This window comes from Salmo trutta, chromosome 30 (genome assembly GCF_901001165.1).
Source record: "Salmo trutta chromosome 30, fSalTru1.1, whole genome shotgun sequence".
In the NCBI taxonomy this organism is placed as follows: Eukaryota; Metazoa; Chordata; class Actinopteri; order Salmoniformes; family Salmonidae; genus Salmo; species Salmo trutta.
The window spans coordinates 34398561-34416060 of record NC_042986.1 but is presented as its reverse complement, the minus strand read 5'-3'; the positions used below and the strand labels follow the sequence as shown (position 1 = coordinate 34416060).

The 17500-nt window shown below is 52.7% G+C and overlaps 1 protein-coding gene across 1 annotated transcript in view; it reads left to right on the top strand.

Moving 5' to 3' along the window:
* LOC115168911 (ERC protein 2-like) overlaps positions 1-17500 on the top strand; it is a 332236-nt gene that overhangs the window by 138952 nt on the left and 175784 nt on the right. Inside the window, exons 9-12 of the mRNA XM_029724430.1 lie at positions 1-120; positions 254-985; positions 1847-1978; positions 14389-14549. The exon at positions 1-120 is cut by the window's left edge and continues 12 nt beyond it. Coding sequence (XP_029580290.1) covers positions 1-120; positions 254-985; positions 1847-1978; positions 14389-14549 — 1145 coding nt within the window. The remainder of the gene's footprint in view (positions 121-253; positions 986-1846; positions 1979-14388; positions 14550-17500) is intronic.

Genomic DNA, 17500 nt, shown 5'->3' with positions numbered 1-17500 from the left:
GTGCGAGCTGAGGGAGAGGCTGTGGTGAGAGCTGAGGGAGAGGCTGTGGTGAGAGCTGAGGGAGAGGCTGTGGTGAGAGCTGAGGTAGAGGCTGTGGTGAGAGCTGAGGTAGAGGCTGTGGTGAGAGCTGAGGTAGAGGCTGTGTGGTGAGAGCTGAGGGAGAGGCTGTGGTGAGAGCTGAGGTAGAGGCTGTGGTGAGAGCTGAGGAGAGGCTGTGGTGAGAGCTGAAGGGAGAGGCTTGGTGAGAGCTGAGGTAGAGGCTGTGGTGAGTGCTGAGGTAGAGGCTGTGGTGAGAGCTGAGGTAGAGGCTGTGGTGAGAGCTGAGGTAGAGGCTGTGGTGAGTGCTGAGGTAGAGGCTGTGGTGAGAGCTGAGGTAGAGGCTGTGGTGAGAGCTGAGGTAGAGGCTGTGGTGAGAGCTGAGGGAGAGGCTGTGGTGAGAGCTGAGGGAGAGGCTGTGGTGAGAGCTGAGGTAGAGGCTGTGGTGAGAGCTGAGGTAGAGGCTGTGGTGAGAGCTGAGGTAGAGGCTGTGGTGAGAGCTGAGGGAGAGGCTGTGGTGAGAGCTGAGGTAGAGGCTGTGGTGAGAGCTGAGGGAGAGGCTGTGGTGAGAGCTGAGGGAGAGGCTGTGGTGAGAGCTGAGGTAGAGGCTGTGGTGAGTGCTGAGGTAGAGGCTGTGGTGAGAGCTGAGGTAGAGGCTGTGGTGAGAGCTGAGGTAGAGGCTGTGGTGAGTGCTGAGGTAGAGGCTGTGGTGAGAGCTGAGGTAGAGGCTGTGGTGAGAGCTGAGGTAGAGGCTGTGGTGAGAGCTGAGGTAGAGGCTGTGGTGAGAGCTGAGGGAGAGGCTGTGGTGAGAGCTGAGGGAGAGGCTGTGGTGAGAGCTGAGGGAGAGGCTGTGGTGAGAGCTGAGGTAGAGGCTGTGGTGAGAGCTGAGGTAGAGGCTGTGGTGAGAGCTGAGGTAGAGGCTGTGGTGAGAGCTGAGGTAGAGGCTGTGGTGAGAGCTGAGGAGAGGCTGTGGTGAGAGCTGAGGTAGAGGCTGTGGTGAGAGCTGAGGTAGAGGCTGTGGTGAGAGCTGAGGTAGAGGCTGTGGTGAGAGCTGAGGTAGAGGCTGTGGTGAGAGGTGAGGTAGAGGCTGTGGTGAGAGCTGAGGTAGAGGCTGTGGTGAGGGCTGAGGTAGAGGCTGTGGTGAGGGTTGAACCTCCACCGTCTGATACCGACACTTAACCAAGATATCATGTGTACTGTCAACCTCTCTGTGTCTCTATCTGTTGGGGAAAAGGGAGGTGTTTGAGGTAGCTCTTGCCTGACTCTCAACACCTAGTTACTTGCCTCTGCATCTCAGAGGGCCTTCTCCTGTGAACCCCAGGTCTCCAGACCTTTCTGCTCCTGGAAGAGAGTGTGAAAGTGTGAATGTGTGGGCCGAGTGAGGGAATGAGGAGAGGAGGAGAGAGGGACTGGATTGGAGGGTTTAGTATTTCTGTCCAATGTTTTCTTTCACAGCTTCGTCACCCAATGTGTGGAAGGATCAATTTTCCCCCTCTCTCCATAGGTGTCAGAAAGGCCACACACACACACACACACACACACACACACACACACACACACACACACACACACACACACACACACACACACACACACACACACACAGAGCTCCCACTTTCTATCACAGATGTCTTATTCTTGGGTGTTTCTTCCCATTTTCTTTCATTTTCGCCTCTGTCTCTCAGGTAGTTTTGTGGTTCAGTAGAGCTGTGTGATGTACTGTACAGAGCTGGACTGAAACCTGTCATCACTGTCAATGGCTCTGGTCCGGCCCCCTCCCAATCCTCCCCCCACTCCTCTTCCTTCCTAGGGGGCCATGCGTGAGACAGCTGAGCGAATCAGAGAGCTGGAGCAAGCGCTGAGCGAGAGCACGAACACCACCGCCCACAGGGAGGCACTGTGGGCCCAGGAGGAGGCTGTACGCATGCAAGCACAGAGACAGGTTCATGTCATACACTACACACTCACTCACTCACTCACTCACTCACTCACTCACTCACTCACTCACTCACTCACTCACACACAAACACACACACTACACACTCACACACTCACTCACTCACACACTCACTCACTCACTCACTCACTCACTCACTCACTCACTCACACACAAACACACACACTACACACTCACACACTCACTCACTCACACACTCACACACTCACACACTCACTCACTCACTCACTCACACACTACACACTCTCACACACACACACACACACACACACACACACACACACACACACACACAACACACACACACACACACACACACACACACACACACACACACACACACACACACACACACACACACACACACACACACACACACACCACACACACACACACACACATCTGTCTTGGTCCTTGCTGTCTTTTACCATCCATTTACTAAACATTGGGATATTATATCACACATTATAGATCAGAGAACTGATAGTAAACCAGTAACTGCACCTCCATGTGGCCAGAGATGTTGTAATAGCAGATAGATGAAGGTATTTTGTTAGGCTAGTTAACCCTGACTCCAACTGATGAGTTACCTGACCATTCCTCCTCTCTCTCCGTCCTGCTGTCATTTACCTGACCATTCCTCCTCTCTCTCTGTCCTGCTGTCATTTACCTGACCAGTCCTCCTCTCTCTCTGTCCTGCTGTCATTTACCTGACCAGTCCTCCTCCTCTCTCTGTCCTGCTGTCATTTACCTGACCATTCCTCCTCTCTCTCCGTCCTGCTGTCATTTACCTGACCAGTCCTCCTCTCTCTCTGTCCTGCTGTCATTTACCTGACCAGTCCTCCTCCTCTCTCTGTCCTGCTGTCATTTACCTGACCATTCCTCCTCTCTCTCCGTCCTGCTGTCATTTACCTGACCATTCCTCCTCTCTCTCTGTCCTGCTGTCATTTACCTGACCAGTCCTCCTCCTCTCTCTGTCCTGCTGTCATTTACCTGACCAGTCCTCCTCCTCTCTCTGTCCTGCTGTCATTTACCTGACCAGTCCTCCTCCTCTCTCTGTCCTGCTGTCATTTACCTGACCATTCCTCCTCTCTCTCTGTCCTGCTGTCATTTACCTGACCAGTCCTCCTCCTCTCTCCGTCCTGCTGTCATTTACCTGACCATTCCTCCTCTCTCTCTGTCCTGCTGTCATTTACCTGACCAGTCCTCCTCCTCTCTCCGTCCTGCTGTCATTTACCTGACCAGTCCTCCTCCTCTCTCTGTCCTGCTGTCATTTACCTGACCATTCCTCCTCTCTCCGTCCTGCTGTCATTTACCTGACCATTCCTCCTCTCTCTCTGTCCTGCTGTCATTTACCTGACCATTCCTCCTTTCTCTCTGTCCTGCTGTCATTTACCTGACCAGTCCTCCTCTTTCTCCGTCCTGCTGTCATTTACCTGACCATTCCTCCTCTCTCTCTGTCCTGCTGTCATTTACCTGACCAGTCCTCCTCCTCTCTCTGTCCTGCTGTCATTTACCTGACCAGTCCTCCTCCTCTCTCTGTCCTGCTGTCATTTACCTGACCAGTCCTCCTCCTCTCTCCGTCCTGCTGTCATTTACCTGACCAGTCCTCCTCCTCTCTCTGTCCTGCTGTCATTTACCTGACCAGTCCTCCTCCTCTCTCTGTCCTGCTGTCATTTACCTGACCATTCCTCCTCTCTCCGTCCTGCTGTCATTTACCTGACCATTCCTCCTCCTCTCTCTCCGTCCTGCTGTCATTTACCTGACCATTCCTCCTCTCTCTCTGTCCTGCTGTCATTTACCTGACCAGTCCTCCTCCTCTCTCTGTCCTGCTGTCATTTACCTGACCATTCCTCCTCTCTCTCTGTCCTGCTGTCATTTACCTGACCATTCCTCCTCTCTCTCTGTCCTGCTGTCATTTACCTGACCATTCCTCCCTCTCTCTGTCCTGCTGTCATTTACCTGACCATTCCTCCTCTCTCTCTGTCCTGCTGTCATTTACCTGACCATTCCTCCTCTCTCTCCGTCCTGCTGTCATTTACCTGACCATTCCTCCTCTCTCTGTCCTGCTGTCATTTACCTGACCATTCCTCCTCTCTCTCTGTCCTGCTGTCATTTACCTGACCATTCCTCCTCTCTCTCCGTCCTGCTGTCATTTACCTGACCATTCCTCCTCTCTCTGTCCTGCTGTCATTTACCTGACCATTCCTCCTCTCTCTCTGTCCTGCTGTCATTTACCTGACCATTCCTCCTCTCTCTCTGTCCTGCGGTTGTTTAACTCACCATCCCTCCTCTCTCTTTCAGGCCTGCTATAACAAAATGTCTTCCTTTAACTGATTCCACTTTTCTCCTCTTCTCTCAGGATGCTGAAAGTGCCTTCCCCAATTCCGCTTCAAATGTATTTTCAGCTTCTCTTTGAATTTGCTGCAGTATGTGTGGTGTGTGTGTGTGTGTGTGTGTGTGTGGTGTGTGTGTGGTGTGTGTGTGTGTGTGTGTGTGTGTGTGTGTGTGTGTGTGTGTGTGTGTGCAGCCCACACTCTCTTCTGGGAGTAAACCCTACTGATACTATAAATCTACCCACAACAGTCGTTGACATTCTTTTAAACGTCTTTTAAAAGTAAAAAGTCAGTCTTTAAGAACCTCAGAGTGATGTCATTGATACCGGAGTGTACCCTGCTATCCTATCACATGACCTTATTCTGGGGAAAATACCAAGGCTCCAGTGTTGTCTTCTTAACCGTATAAGGAGTTTTTAACTGTCTCTTCTCTAACGTTTACCAAACGTTGTGGTGTGGCTCAGAGTGCAGTGTCCTCCTGGTTTTAGTTTCCACTGGTAAACAGAAGAACGGATGACCTGAAGTCAACTTTGTCTGCCTTGTATGTCTTTCCGTCTGCCTGCCTGTCTGTCTGCCTGTATTCCTGTCTGCCTGCCTGTCTCTCGCTCTGTCTGTCTGTAAGTCAGCTGCCAGTGATCAGTGTAGATCAGAGCCTCCTCTCGGGACTCAGTGCTTCCTGGGTTATCGCGTCTGATTGGCTAAATCTGGGTTATGTGGAGAAGAGATCAAACATCTATATGAGCGCCTATGTGCCCATCTACTGAGCTGGGCCTTGTAGGCTGTTGGACTGGGCTGGACCGTGTTGAACTGGGCTGGACCGTGTTGAACTGGGCTGGGCCGTGTTGGGCTAGGCTGGACCGTGTTGGGTTGGGCTGGACCGTGTTGGGTTGGGCTGGACCGTGTTGGGCTAGGCTGGACCGTGTTGGGTTGGGCTGGACCGTGTTGGGTTGGGCTGGACCGTGTTGGGCTGGGCTGGACCGTGTTGGGCTGGGCTGGACCGTGTTGGGTTGGGCTGGACCGTGTTGAACTGGGCTGGACCGTGTTGGGTTGGGCTGGACCGTGTTGGGCTGGGCTGGACCGTGTTGGGTTGGGCTGGACCGTGTTGGGCTGGGCTGGACCGTGTTGGGTTGGGCTGGACCGTGTTGGGCTGGGCTGGACCGTGTTGAACTGGGCTGGACCGTGTTGGGTTGGGCTGGACCGTGTTGGGCTAGGCTGGACCGTGTTGAACTGGGCTGGACCGTGTTGGGTTGGGCTGGACCGTGTTGGGCTAGGCTGGACCGTGTTGGGTTGGGCTGGACCGTGTTGGGTTGGGCTGGACCGTGTTGGGCTAGGCTGGACCGTGTTGAACTGGGCTGGACCGTGTTGGGTTGGGCTGGACCGTGTTGGGCTGGGCTGGACCGTGTTGGGTTGGGCTGGACCGTGTTGAACTGGGCTGGACCGTGTTGGGTTGGGCTGGACCGTGTTGGGCTGGGCTGGACTGTGTTGGGCTGGGCTGGACCGTGTTGGGTTGGGCCTGGAACCGTGTTGGGTTGGGCTGGACCGTGTTGGGCTGGGCTGGACCGTGTTGGGTTGGGCTGGACCGTGTTGGGATGGGCTGGCCCGTGGTGGGGCTGGGCTGGACCGTGTTGGGCTGGGGCTGGACCGTGTTGGGTTGGGCTGGACCGTGTTGGGTTGGGCTGGACCGTGTTGGGCTGGGCTGGACCGTGTTGGGTTGGGCTTGGACCGTGTTGGGCTGGGCTGGACCGTGTTGGGTTGGGCTGGACCGTGTTGGGCTGGGCTGGACCGTGTTGGGTTGGGCTGGACCGTGTTGGGCTGGGCTGGACCGTGTTGGGTTGGGCTGGACCGTGTTGGGCTGGGCTGGACCGTGTTGGGTTGGGCTGGACCGTGTTGGGCTGGGCTGGACCGTGTTGGGTTGGGCTGGACCCGTGTTGGGCTAGGCTGGACCGTGTTGGGTTGGGCTGGACCGTGTTGGGCTGGGCTGGACCGTGTTGGGCTGGGCTGGACCGTGTTGGGTTGGGCTGGACCGTGTTGGGCTGGGCTGGACCGTGTTGGGTTGGGCTGGACCGTGTTGGGTTGGGCTGGACCGTGTTGGGTTGGGCTGGACCGTGTTGGGCTGGGCTGGACCGTGTTGGGCTGGGCTGGACCGTGTTGGGTTGGGCTGGACCGTGTTGGGCTGGGCTGGACCGTGTTGGGTTGGGCTGGACCGTGTTGGGCTGGGCTGGACCGTGTTGGGTTGGGCTGGACCGTGTTGGGCTAGGCTGGACCGTGTTGGGTTGGGCTGGACCGTGTTGGGCTGGGCTGGACCGTGTTGGGCTGGGCTGGACCGTGTTGGGTTGGGCTGGACCGTGTTGGGCTGGGCTGGACCGTGTTGGGCTGGGCTGGACCGTGTTGGGTTGGGCTGGACCGTGTTGGGCTGGGCTGGACCGTGTTGGGTTGGGCTGGACCGTGTTGGGCTGGGCTGGACCGTGTTGGGTTGGGCTGGACCGTGTTGGGCTAGGCTGGACCGTGTTGGGTTGGCTGGACCGTGTTGGGCTGGGCTGGACCGTGTTGGGCTGGGCTGGACCGTGTTGGGTTGGGCTGGACCGTGTTGGGCTGGGCTGGACCGTGTTGGGTTGGGCTGGACCGTGTTGGGTTGGGCTGGACCGTGTTGGGTTGGGCTGGACCGTGTTGGGCTGGGCTGGACCGTGTTGGGCTGGGCTGGACCGTGTTGGGCTAGGCTGGACCGTGTTGAACTGGGCTGGACCGTGTTGGGTTGGGCTGGACCGTGTTGGGTTGGGCTGGACCGTGTTGGGTTGGGCTGGACCGTGTTGGGTTGGGCTGGACCGTGTTGGGCTGGGCTGGACCGTGTTGGGCTGGGCTGGACGTGTTGGCTAGGCTGGACCGTGTGAACTGGGCTGGACCGTGTTGGGCTGGGCTGGACCGTGTGGGTTGGGCTGGACCGTGTTGGGTTGGGCTGGACCGTGTTGGGCTGGGCTGGACCGTGTTGGGTTGGGCTGGACCGTGTTGGGCTGGGCTGGACCGTGTTGGGCTGGGCTGGACCGTGTTGGGCTGGGCTGGACCGTGTTGGGCTGGGCTGGACCGTGTTGGGCTGGGCTGGACCGTGTTGGGTTGGGCTGGACCGTGTTGGGTTGGGCTGGACCGTGTTGGGCTGGGCTGGACCGTGTTGGGTTGGGCTGGACCGTGTTGGGCTGGGCTGGACCGTGTTTGGGCTGGGCTGGACCGTGTTGGGTTGGGCTGGACCGTGTTGTGGGCTGGGCTGGACCGTGTTGGGCTGGGCTGGACCGTGTTGGGTGGGCTGGACCGTGTTGGGCTGGGCTGGACCGTGTTGGGCTGGGCTGGACCGTGTTGGGCTGGGCTGGACCGTGTTGGGCTGGGCTGGACCGTGTTGGGTTGGGCTGGACCGTGTTGGGCTAGGCTGGACCGTGTTGGGTTGGGCTGGACCGTGTTGGGCTGGGCTGGACCGTGTTGGGCTGGGCTGGACCGTGTTGGGCTGGGCTGGACCGTGTTGGGCTGGGCTGGACCGTGTTGAACTGGGTTAAGTTGACTTGACTGGAGTTTCTCTCTCTTTCTCCCCTTTCCCTTCATTTTCTCTCACACTAAGTTTTTCTTGGGAGCTATAAAGAGTCAAAGTCAAAATCTAGGTTGTGTGAGCGTGTGTGTGTGTGTGTGTGTGTGTGTGTGTGTGTGTGTGTGTGTGTGTGTGTGTGTCTGCGGTGAGAAAGAGAAGCAGCAAGAGGGTGAGTTTCCTTCTGGTGTGAGCGTGTGTTTGAATTAGAATGACCTTGCATTACTTATGACTGCCAGTAATATGAGCACAATCTGTGGCTAGAACAAGTATGAATATATGATACTGAACAGTGGCGGGTTCACACACACACACACATACATACACACACGAGTAGAGAGTACAGGACGAGGAGAAGAGCAGAGAAGAGACAAAGAGGAGTATTTGTGTAACGTTATTGGAACTAATATTACATTTAGTTTAAAAACCGTATCTCAGGAACTGGTGAATGTCTGTGAAGTGTCTAAGCACACAGAGAACCCTCTCTCAACATTCCAGCAACTGACAAACATGGACATTCATGGAGTCACACTGTTCACTGTCCTCACACTGACACACAACAGCAGCCTCACGGATTCACACAGTCACACAGTGGGTTAAAATGAAATACAGCTAAACAGCCATCAGATCAGGCTGCTGTTATGATCCTGAGTCAGAGAGAGAGAGTGTGATATCTTACCATTTATCCAGAGCGACGTTACAGGAGCAATTAGACTTAAGTGCTTTGCTCAAGGGCACATCAACATATTTTTCAGCTCGTCAGCTTGGGGATTTGAACCGCCGACCTTTCGATTACTGCCCCAACTCTTTTAACCGTTAGGCTAGAGAGCGCGAGAGAAGAAGAGATGGCGGGATAGAGAGCAAGGGAAAAGGAGAGAAGGAGAGATGAAGGGAGAGAGAGCAAGGGAGAAGGAGAGAGGGAGAGAGAGAGAGCAAGGGAGAAGGAGAGAAGGAGAGAGGGAGAGAGAGAGCAAGGGAGAAGGAGAGAAGGAGAGAGGGAGGGAGAGAGAGCAAGGGAGAAGGAGAGATGAAGAGAGAGAGAGCAAGGGAGGGGGGAGAGGGAGAGAGAGAGCAAGGGAGAAGGAGAGAAGGAGAGAGGGAGGGAGAGAGAGCAAGGGAGAAGGAGAGAAGGAGAGATGGCGGGAGAGAGAGCAAGGGAGAAGGAGAGAAGGAGAGATGAAGGGAGAGAGAGCAAGGGAGAAGGAGAGAGGGAGAGAGAGAGCAAGGGAGAAGGAGAGAAGGAGAGAGGGAGGGAGAGAGAGAGCAAGGGAGAAGGAGAGAGGGAGAGAGAGAGCAAGGGAGAAGGAGAGAGGGAGGGAGAGAAAAGGACCAGGTCCTTCTAAAACATCACCTGACTCAGTTTTAGACCGCGCTGCCAGCATCATATTCTCACATTTTTATCCCTCTTTTCTTTATTCTCTCCTTCCTTCGCTCCCTCGCTCCCAGAGTAATCAGTCTCATGATGTTCAATGCGCTGAAAGTCTCCCATCAGCCAGGGCTGCTGAAATGGAGCGTGGGTAATGCCTCGGGTCACTAGACTTCACACCCCCAGCCAGCTCTCTCTCACTCCCACCCTCTCACTCTCTCCATCTCTCCCTCTTTGTCTATCTTTCTCTGGTTTGCTCGATTATTTCTCTCTCCCCTTCTGTCTGTCTCTCTCTCCCTCTCTCTCCCTCTCTGTCCCTCTCTCTCTCTCCCTCTCTGTCCAACTCTCTCTCCCCTTCTGTCCTTCTCTCCCTCTCTGTCCCTCTCTCTCCCTCTCTGTCCAACTCTCTCTCCCCTTCTGTCCATCTCTCTCTCCCTCTCTGTGGCGTTTGAACTAGGCCTTTGAACCATCAACACCGACGTGAATGGACAAGAGGGATTTGGCCGGGGCTCTGAGCCCCCAATTAGCTTAATGTCCAACGGGGCTTTAGGTGGTCTTAGCAGGCTTTACCTTGGTGAGGGAGCTTTCCCTTGAAGTTGAGCTAAATTAGCATGCACAGGCTCAGCTCTAAGCTGATTAAGACCCTAATTTCACTAAAATGTATTCCTTATTAATGATGTGATTGTGAAAGGACGACTGGCTATTTGTGTGGCTAGACTCGACAAGGGGTGAGGGGGTTGGGGAGGGATGGAGGGAGGGTTTGGGAGAGGTGCCGGGTTTGGGAGAGGTGCCGGGGTTTGGTGAGGTGACGGGGTTGGGAGAGGTGCCGGGGTTGGGAGAGGTGCCGGGTTTGGGAGAGGTGCCGGGGTTTGGTGAGGTGACGGGGTTGGGAGAGGTGCCGGGGTTGGGAGAGGTGCCGGGTTTGGGAGAGGTGCCGGGGTTTGGTGAGGTGACGGGGTTTGGTGAGGTGACGGGTTTGGTGAGGTGACGGGTTTGGTGAGGTGACGGGTTTGGTGAGGTGACGGGTTTGGTGAGGTGACGGGTTTGGGAGAGGTGCCGGGGTTGGGAGAGGTGCCGGGTTTGGGAGAGGTGCCGGGTTTGGGAGAGGTGCCGGGGTTGGGAGAGGTGCAGGGGTTGGGAGAGGTGCAGGGGTTGGGAGAGGTGCCGGGTTGAACGAGGTGCAGAATTGAACGAGGTGCAGGGTTGAACGAGGTGCAGGGTTGAACGAGGTGCAGGGTTGAACGAGGTGCAGGGTTGGCTGCTGAATCTTGGGAGATGTGCTGAGTCTTGGGGGTTATGGAGGGGGGGGGGGGGGTAGAGAGACCAGAGATCTTTTGAAATTTGACATTCGCAGCAACTTCAAAATGTGACGTTCTGCAGTGAGACTGTGAGAGCTTGTTGAGAGAGACGTGTTGTAGGGCTGATGTGGATGTTTGGGGACTGGAAGGATGTAGAGGGGTGACCCGTCTGGGCATGTTGACTGGGTGGTTGGCTTTTTGGAGGACAGGGATTGTGTTGCTGTTTTGGGTTTTAGAGACCCACTGTACTGATTGTTGAGTGAGGCGTGTCACTCTCTTGCTCTCGCTTCGTCTTACATATTAATTTTTTTCTGAATCCTTCTCGTCTCATTTTCCATCTCCCCTTCTCCCCAGATGTGATATTCATGAAGAGTGAGTGAGCACATTTTGGACATCTGTGAAGCACACCTAGCAAGGGAGAGAGAAAAAGAGAGGGGGAGAGACAGAGGGTGTCCTGAAAAATGTGTGAACGATTTGGCCCCTTCATAAAAGAGGCCCAATTCTTTTTTTTCATGTCCTACCACATGGAGAGCCTCTCACACACACACACGCACGCGATAACTATGGAAAGAGAGAGGGGACAGTGAAAATTGTTATAAATGATTTTCTTTCTGGGTTCATGGCCCAAGAACAGATCTCTTGTATCATTGATGTAGTTAGAAGACTGACAAAGTTCATTATTATTTAAGAGCTATAATTAGATAATTCTGTCTTCAGACCATCTGATCCTCCGCCAATGAGTTCCTGGTGGAGAGTGAGCTACTTCCTGTTAACAGTAAGACACTTCCTGTCAGGATAATAGTCCCCTGAGGACAGGTCTTTCAGGGACCAGCAGAGTGGGACACAGACATACTACTTGAGGACAGGGTCACCTCTAGCTGACACAGGGCCACCTCTAGCTGACACAGGGCCACCTCTAGCTGACACAGGGTCACCTCTAGCTGCCACAGGGCCACCTCTAGCTGCCACAGGGCCAGCTCTAGCTGCCACAGGGCCACCTCTAGCTGCCACGGGGCCACCTCTAGCTGCCACGGGGCCACCTCTAGCTGCCACGGGGCCACCTCTAGCTGCCACGGGGCCACCTCTAGCTGCCACGGGGTCACCTCTAGCTGCCACGGGGCCACCTCTAGCTGCCACGGGGTCACCTCTAGCTGCCACGGGGCCACCTCTAGCTGCCACGGGGCCACCTCTAGCTGACACGGGGCCACCTCTAGCTGACACAGGGTCACCTCTAGCTGCCACAGGGCCACCTCTAGCTGCCACAGGGTCACCTCTAGCTGCCACAGGGTCACCTCTAGCTGCCACAGGGCCACCTCTAGCTGCCACAGGGCCACCTCTAGCTGCCACAGGGCCACCTCTAGCTGCCACAGGGCCACCTCTAGCTGCCACAGGGTCACCTCTAGCTGCCACAGGGCCACCTCTAGCTGCCACGGGGCCCCCTCTAGCTGACACGGGGCCACCTCTAGCTGCCACAGGGTCACCTCTAGCTGCCACAGGGCCACCTCTAGCTGCCACAGGGCCCCCTCTAGCTGACACGGGGCCACCTCTAGCTGACACAGGGTCACCTCTAGCTGACACAGGGTCACCTCTAGCTGACACAGGGTCACCTCTAGCTGACACAGCATCTTGTCAAAGGTAGAACATTACAGTTTCCACTATCAGTCCCCCTTTTACATGCAACATTTCTGTTTTGAGGTATAAACAAAGGAAGATTGTACCTGCTACAGATATAGTAACAAGGAGAATAACGTAGGACTAGAATGATAAAGGCAAGGCTATGTAACCCCTGCTTCCAGCTCTAGGGTCATGTGCCATGTCATTCAGCTGACCTCTGACCCAGGGTAATTTCACCTCTGTCAGTCAGCCATGAGGTAGTACTTTCATTTTATTATCATACCAGGGGAGGAAACACACACACACACACACACACACACACACACACACACACACACACACACACACACACACACACACACACACACACACACACACACACACACACACACCCGCTTCCCACACACATACCCCCCTCACACACACACACATACCTCCCTCACACACACACACATACCTCCCTCACACACACACATACGTCCCTCACACACACACATACCCCCCTCACACACACATACCTCCCGCACACACACGTACCCCCCTCACACACAGGGGAAGAAAATAATTTTGTGTATGCATATAAACTCAGCAAAAAAAGAAACATCCTCTCACTGTCAACTGCGTTTATTTTCAGCAAACTTAACATGTGTAAATATTTGTATGAACATAACAATATTCAACAACTGAGACATAAACTGAACAAGTTCCACAGACATGTGACTAACAGAAATGGAATAATGTGTCCCTGGACAAAGGTGGGGGGGGGGGGGGGGGGGGGGCAAAATCAAAAGTAACAGTCAGTATCTGGCCACCAGCTGCATTAAGTGCTGCAGTGCATCTCCTCCTCATGAACTGAACCAGATTTGCCAGTTCTTGCTGTGAGATGTTACCCCACTCTTCCACCAAGGCACCTGCAAGTTCCCAGACATTTCTGGGGGGAATGGCCCTAGCCCTCACCCTCCGATCCAACAGGTCCCAGACGTGCTCAATGGGATTGAGATTCGGGCTCTTCGCTGGCCATGGCAGAACACTGACATTCTTGTCTTGCAGGAAATCACGCACAGAACGAGCAGTATGGCTGGTGGCATTGTCATGCTGGAGGGTCATGTCATGATGAGCCTGCAGGAAGGGTACCACATGAGGGAGGAGGATGTCTTCCCTGTAATGCACAGCATTGAGATGCTGTGACACACCGCCCCTGACCATGGCGGACCCTCCACCTCCAAATCGATCTCGCTCCAGAGTACAGGCCTCAGTGTAACGCTCATTCCTTCGACGATAAACGCGAATCCGACCATCACCCCTGGTGAGACAAAACCACGACTCGTCAGTGAAGAGCACTTTTTGCCAGTCCTGTCTGTTCCAGTGACGGTGGGTTTGTGCCCATAGGCGACGTTGTTGACGGTGATGTCTGGTGAGGACCTGCCTTACAACAGCCCTACAAGCCCTCAATCCAGCCTCTCTCAGCCTATTGCGGACAGTCTGAGCACTGATGGAGGGATTATGCGTTCCTGGTGTAACTCGGGCAGTTGTTGTTGCCATCCTGTACCTGTCCCGCAGGTGTGATGTTCGGATGTACCAATCCTGTGCAGGTGTTGTTACACGTGGTCTGCCACTGCGAGGACATCAGCTGTCCGTCCTGTCTCCCTGTAGCGCTGTCTTAGGCGTCTTACAGTACGGACATTGCAATTTATTGCCCTGGCCACATCTGCAGTCATCATGCCTCCTTGCAGCATGCCTAAGGCACGTTCATGCAGATGAGCAGGGACCCTGGGCATCTTTCGTTTGGTGTTTTTCAGAGTCAGTAGAAAGGCCTCTTTAGTGTCCTAAGTTTTCATAACTGTGACCATAATTGCCTACTGTCTGTAAGCAATTGCCTTCTGTCTTAACGACCGTTCCACAGGTGCATGTTCATTAATTATTTATGGGTCATTGAACAAGCATGGTAAACAGTGTTTAATCCCTTTACAATGAAGATCTGTGAAGTTATTTGGATTTTTACGAATTATCTTTGAAAGACAGGGTCCTGAAAAAGGGGCGTTTCTTTTTTTGGAGAGTTTGTTTGTGTGTATTGTGTGTGTGTGTATGCACTGTCTCTGTGTGTCAGTGTGTGTCAGTATGTGTCAGTGTGTGTCTCTGTTTGTCAGTGCCTATGGGTATTGTTGCATGCAAGTGGATGTGTTTAACAGCCCTCTCTCCCTGTCTGTCTCTCTCAGCTGGAGGAGATGATGAACGCCCTGGAGAAGACCAGACAGGAGCTGGACACCACCAAGCAGCGCCTCTCCACTACCCAGCACTCCCTGCAGGAGCGGGACGGTCACCTGACCAACCTGAGGCTGGAGAGACGCAAACAGCTGGAGGAGATATTGGAGATGAAGTGAGTCTCTGTCTGTCTCTGTCTGTCTCTGTCTGTCTCTGTCTGTCTCTGTCTGTCTCTGTCTCTGTCTCTGTCTGTCTCTGTCTGTCTCTGTCTGTCTCTGTCTGTCTCTGTCTGTCTCTGTCTGTCTCTGTCTGTCTCTGTCTGTCTCCTTAGTTCTTTGTCTCTCTTTTTTGCCGTCTCTGCCTCTGGCCATATAGTGTAGTTGTCTGTTTCTACCTCTGGACATATAGTGTAGTTGTCTGTTTCTCTGGACATATAGTGTAGTTGTCTGTTTCTACCTCTGGACATATAGTGTAGTTGTCTGTTTCTACCTCTGGACATATAGTCTAGTTGTCTGTTTCTACCTCTGGACATATAGTGTAGTTGTCTGTTTCTACCTCTGGACATATAGTGTAGTTGTCTGTTTCTCTGGACATATAGTGTATTTATCTGTTTCTCTGGACATATAGGTAGTTGTCTGTTTCTCTGGACATATAGTGTAGTTGTCTGTTTCTCTGGACATATAGTGTAGTTGTCTGTTTCTACCTCTGGACATATAGTGTAGTTGTCTGTTTCTACCTCTAGACATATAGTATAGTTGTCTGTTTCTCTGGACATATAGTGTAGTTGTATGTTTCTACCTCTGGACATATAGTGTAGTTGTATGTTTCTCTGGACATATAGTGTAGTTGTCTGTTTCTACCTCTGGACATATAGTGTAGTTGTCTGTTTCTACCTCTGGACATATAGTGTAGTTGTCTATTTATATCTCTCTCTCCCTCCCTGTCTGTTTTCTCTCTCTCTTTCCCTCCCTCTTTCTCTCTCTCTCCCTCTTTCTCTCTCTCCCTCTCTCTTGTTCTTCACTGGTTGACCTTTTCTTGTGGCAACAGGTCACAAATCTTGCTGTTGTGATGGAACACTGTGGTATTTCACCCAATAGATATGGGAGTTTATCAACATTGGATTTGTTTTCTAATTCTTTGTGGGTCTGTGTAATCTGAGGGAAATATGTGTCTCTAATATGGACATGTCTGTTTCTACCTCTGGACATATAGTGTAGTTGTCTGTTTCTACCTCTGGCCATATAGTGTAGTTGTATGTTTCTACCTCTGGACATATAGTGTAGTTGTCTGTTTCTACCTCTGGCCATATAGTGTAGTTGTCTGTTTCTCTGGATATATAGTGTAGTTGTATGTTTCTACCTCTGGACATATAGTGTAGTTGTCTGTTTCTCTGGACATATAGTGTAGTTGTCTGTTTCTCTGGACATATAGTGTAGTTGTCTGTTTCTACCTCTGGACATATAGTGTAGTTGTCTGTTTCTCTGGACATATAGTGTAGTTGTCTGTTTCTACCTCTGGACATATAGTGTAGTTGTCTGTTTCTCTGGACATATAGTGTAGTTGTCTGTTTCTCTGGACATATAGTGTAGTTGTCTGTTTCTACCTCTGGACATATAGTGTAGTTGTCTGTTTCTACCTCTAGACATATAGTATAGTTGTCTGTTTCTCTGGACATATAGTGTAGTTGTATGTTTCTACCTCTGGACATATAGTGTAGTTGTATGTTTCTCTGGACATATAGTGTAGTTGTCTGTTTCTACCTCTGGACATATAGTGTAGTTGTCTGTTTCTACCTCTGGCCATATAGTGTAGTTGTCTGTTTCTCTGGATATATAGTGTAGTTGTATGTTTCTACCTCTGGACATATAGTGTAGTTGTCTGTTTCTCTGGACATATAGTGTAGTTGTCTGTTTCTCTGGACATATAGTGTAGTTGTCTGTTTCTACCTCTGGACATATAGTGTAGTTGTCTGTTTCTACCTCTGGCCATATAGTGTAGTTGTCTGTTTCTCTGGACATATAGTGTAGTTGTCTGTTTCTACCTCTGGACATATAGTGTAGTTGTCTGTTTCTACCTCTGGACATATAGTGTAGTTGTCTGTTTCTACCTCTGGACATATAGTGTAGTTGTATGTTTCTACCTCTGGACATATAGTGTAGTTGTCTGTTTCTACCTCTGGACATATAGTCAAAGTGATCAGATATTCTGCCACTGTGTACTCTCTGTTTAGGGCCAAATAGCATTCTAGTTTCTGTCTCTCTCTCTCTGTCTCTCTGTCTCTCGGTCTGTCTCTCTGCCACTCCATCTCTCTGTCTTGAAATATTGCATTTTTCTCCTTTCTTGCTTGCTCTGTTTTGCTTTTGGTGTCTCTGGACTGGTCTGTTTTGGGCTTTGTCTCCGGACCGGTCTGTTTTGGGCTTCGTCTGCGGGCCGGTCTGTTTTGGGCTTTGTCTCCGGACCGGTCTGTTTTGGGCTTTGTCTCCGGACCGGTCTGTTTTGGGCTTTGTCTCCGGACCGGTCTGTTTTGGGCTTTGTCTTCGGACCGGTCTGTTTTGGGCTTTGTCTCCGGACCGGTCTGTTTTGGGCTTTGTCTCCGGGCCGGTCTGTTTTGGGCTTTGTCTCCGGACCGGTCTGTTTTGGGCTTTGTCTTCGGACCGGTCTGTTTTGGGCTTTGTCTCCGGACCGGTCTGTTTTGGGCTTTGTCTCCGGGCCGGTCTGTTTTGGGCTTTGTCTCCGGGCCGGTCAGTTTTGGGCTTTGTCTTGGGTCTGCACCATGGCTACTGATGAGAGCAGTCCCAGCCCATTGCCTGGTGTGGTAGTGTGTGTGGAAGCAGACTGTATATCATAAGCACTAACAGACAGCAGGCTAATGTGTCCTGTACCACATCAGCTATATTATACACTATAGGGAAGTCAACATGACAAGCCAGATGTATGGTTGTTCTGTTGCTACAACACTAACTCCTTTTTCCTAAGTGTGTCTGTGTATGGGTGGGGGTGTGTGTGCAGGCCAGTGTGCTAGTCTCTGTGTTTATTAGCAAGTGTGTGTGTGTGTGTGTGTGTGTCTGTGTATGCCTGGTGTGTGTGTCTGTGTATGCCTGGTGTGTGTTTGTGTGTGCCTGGTGT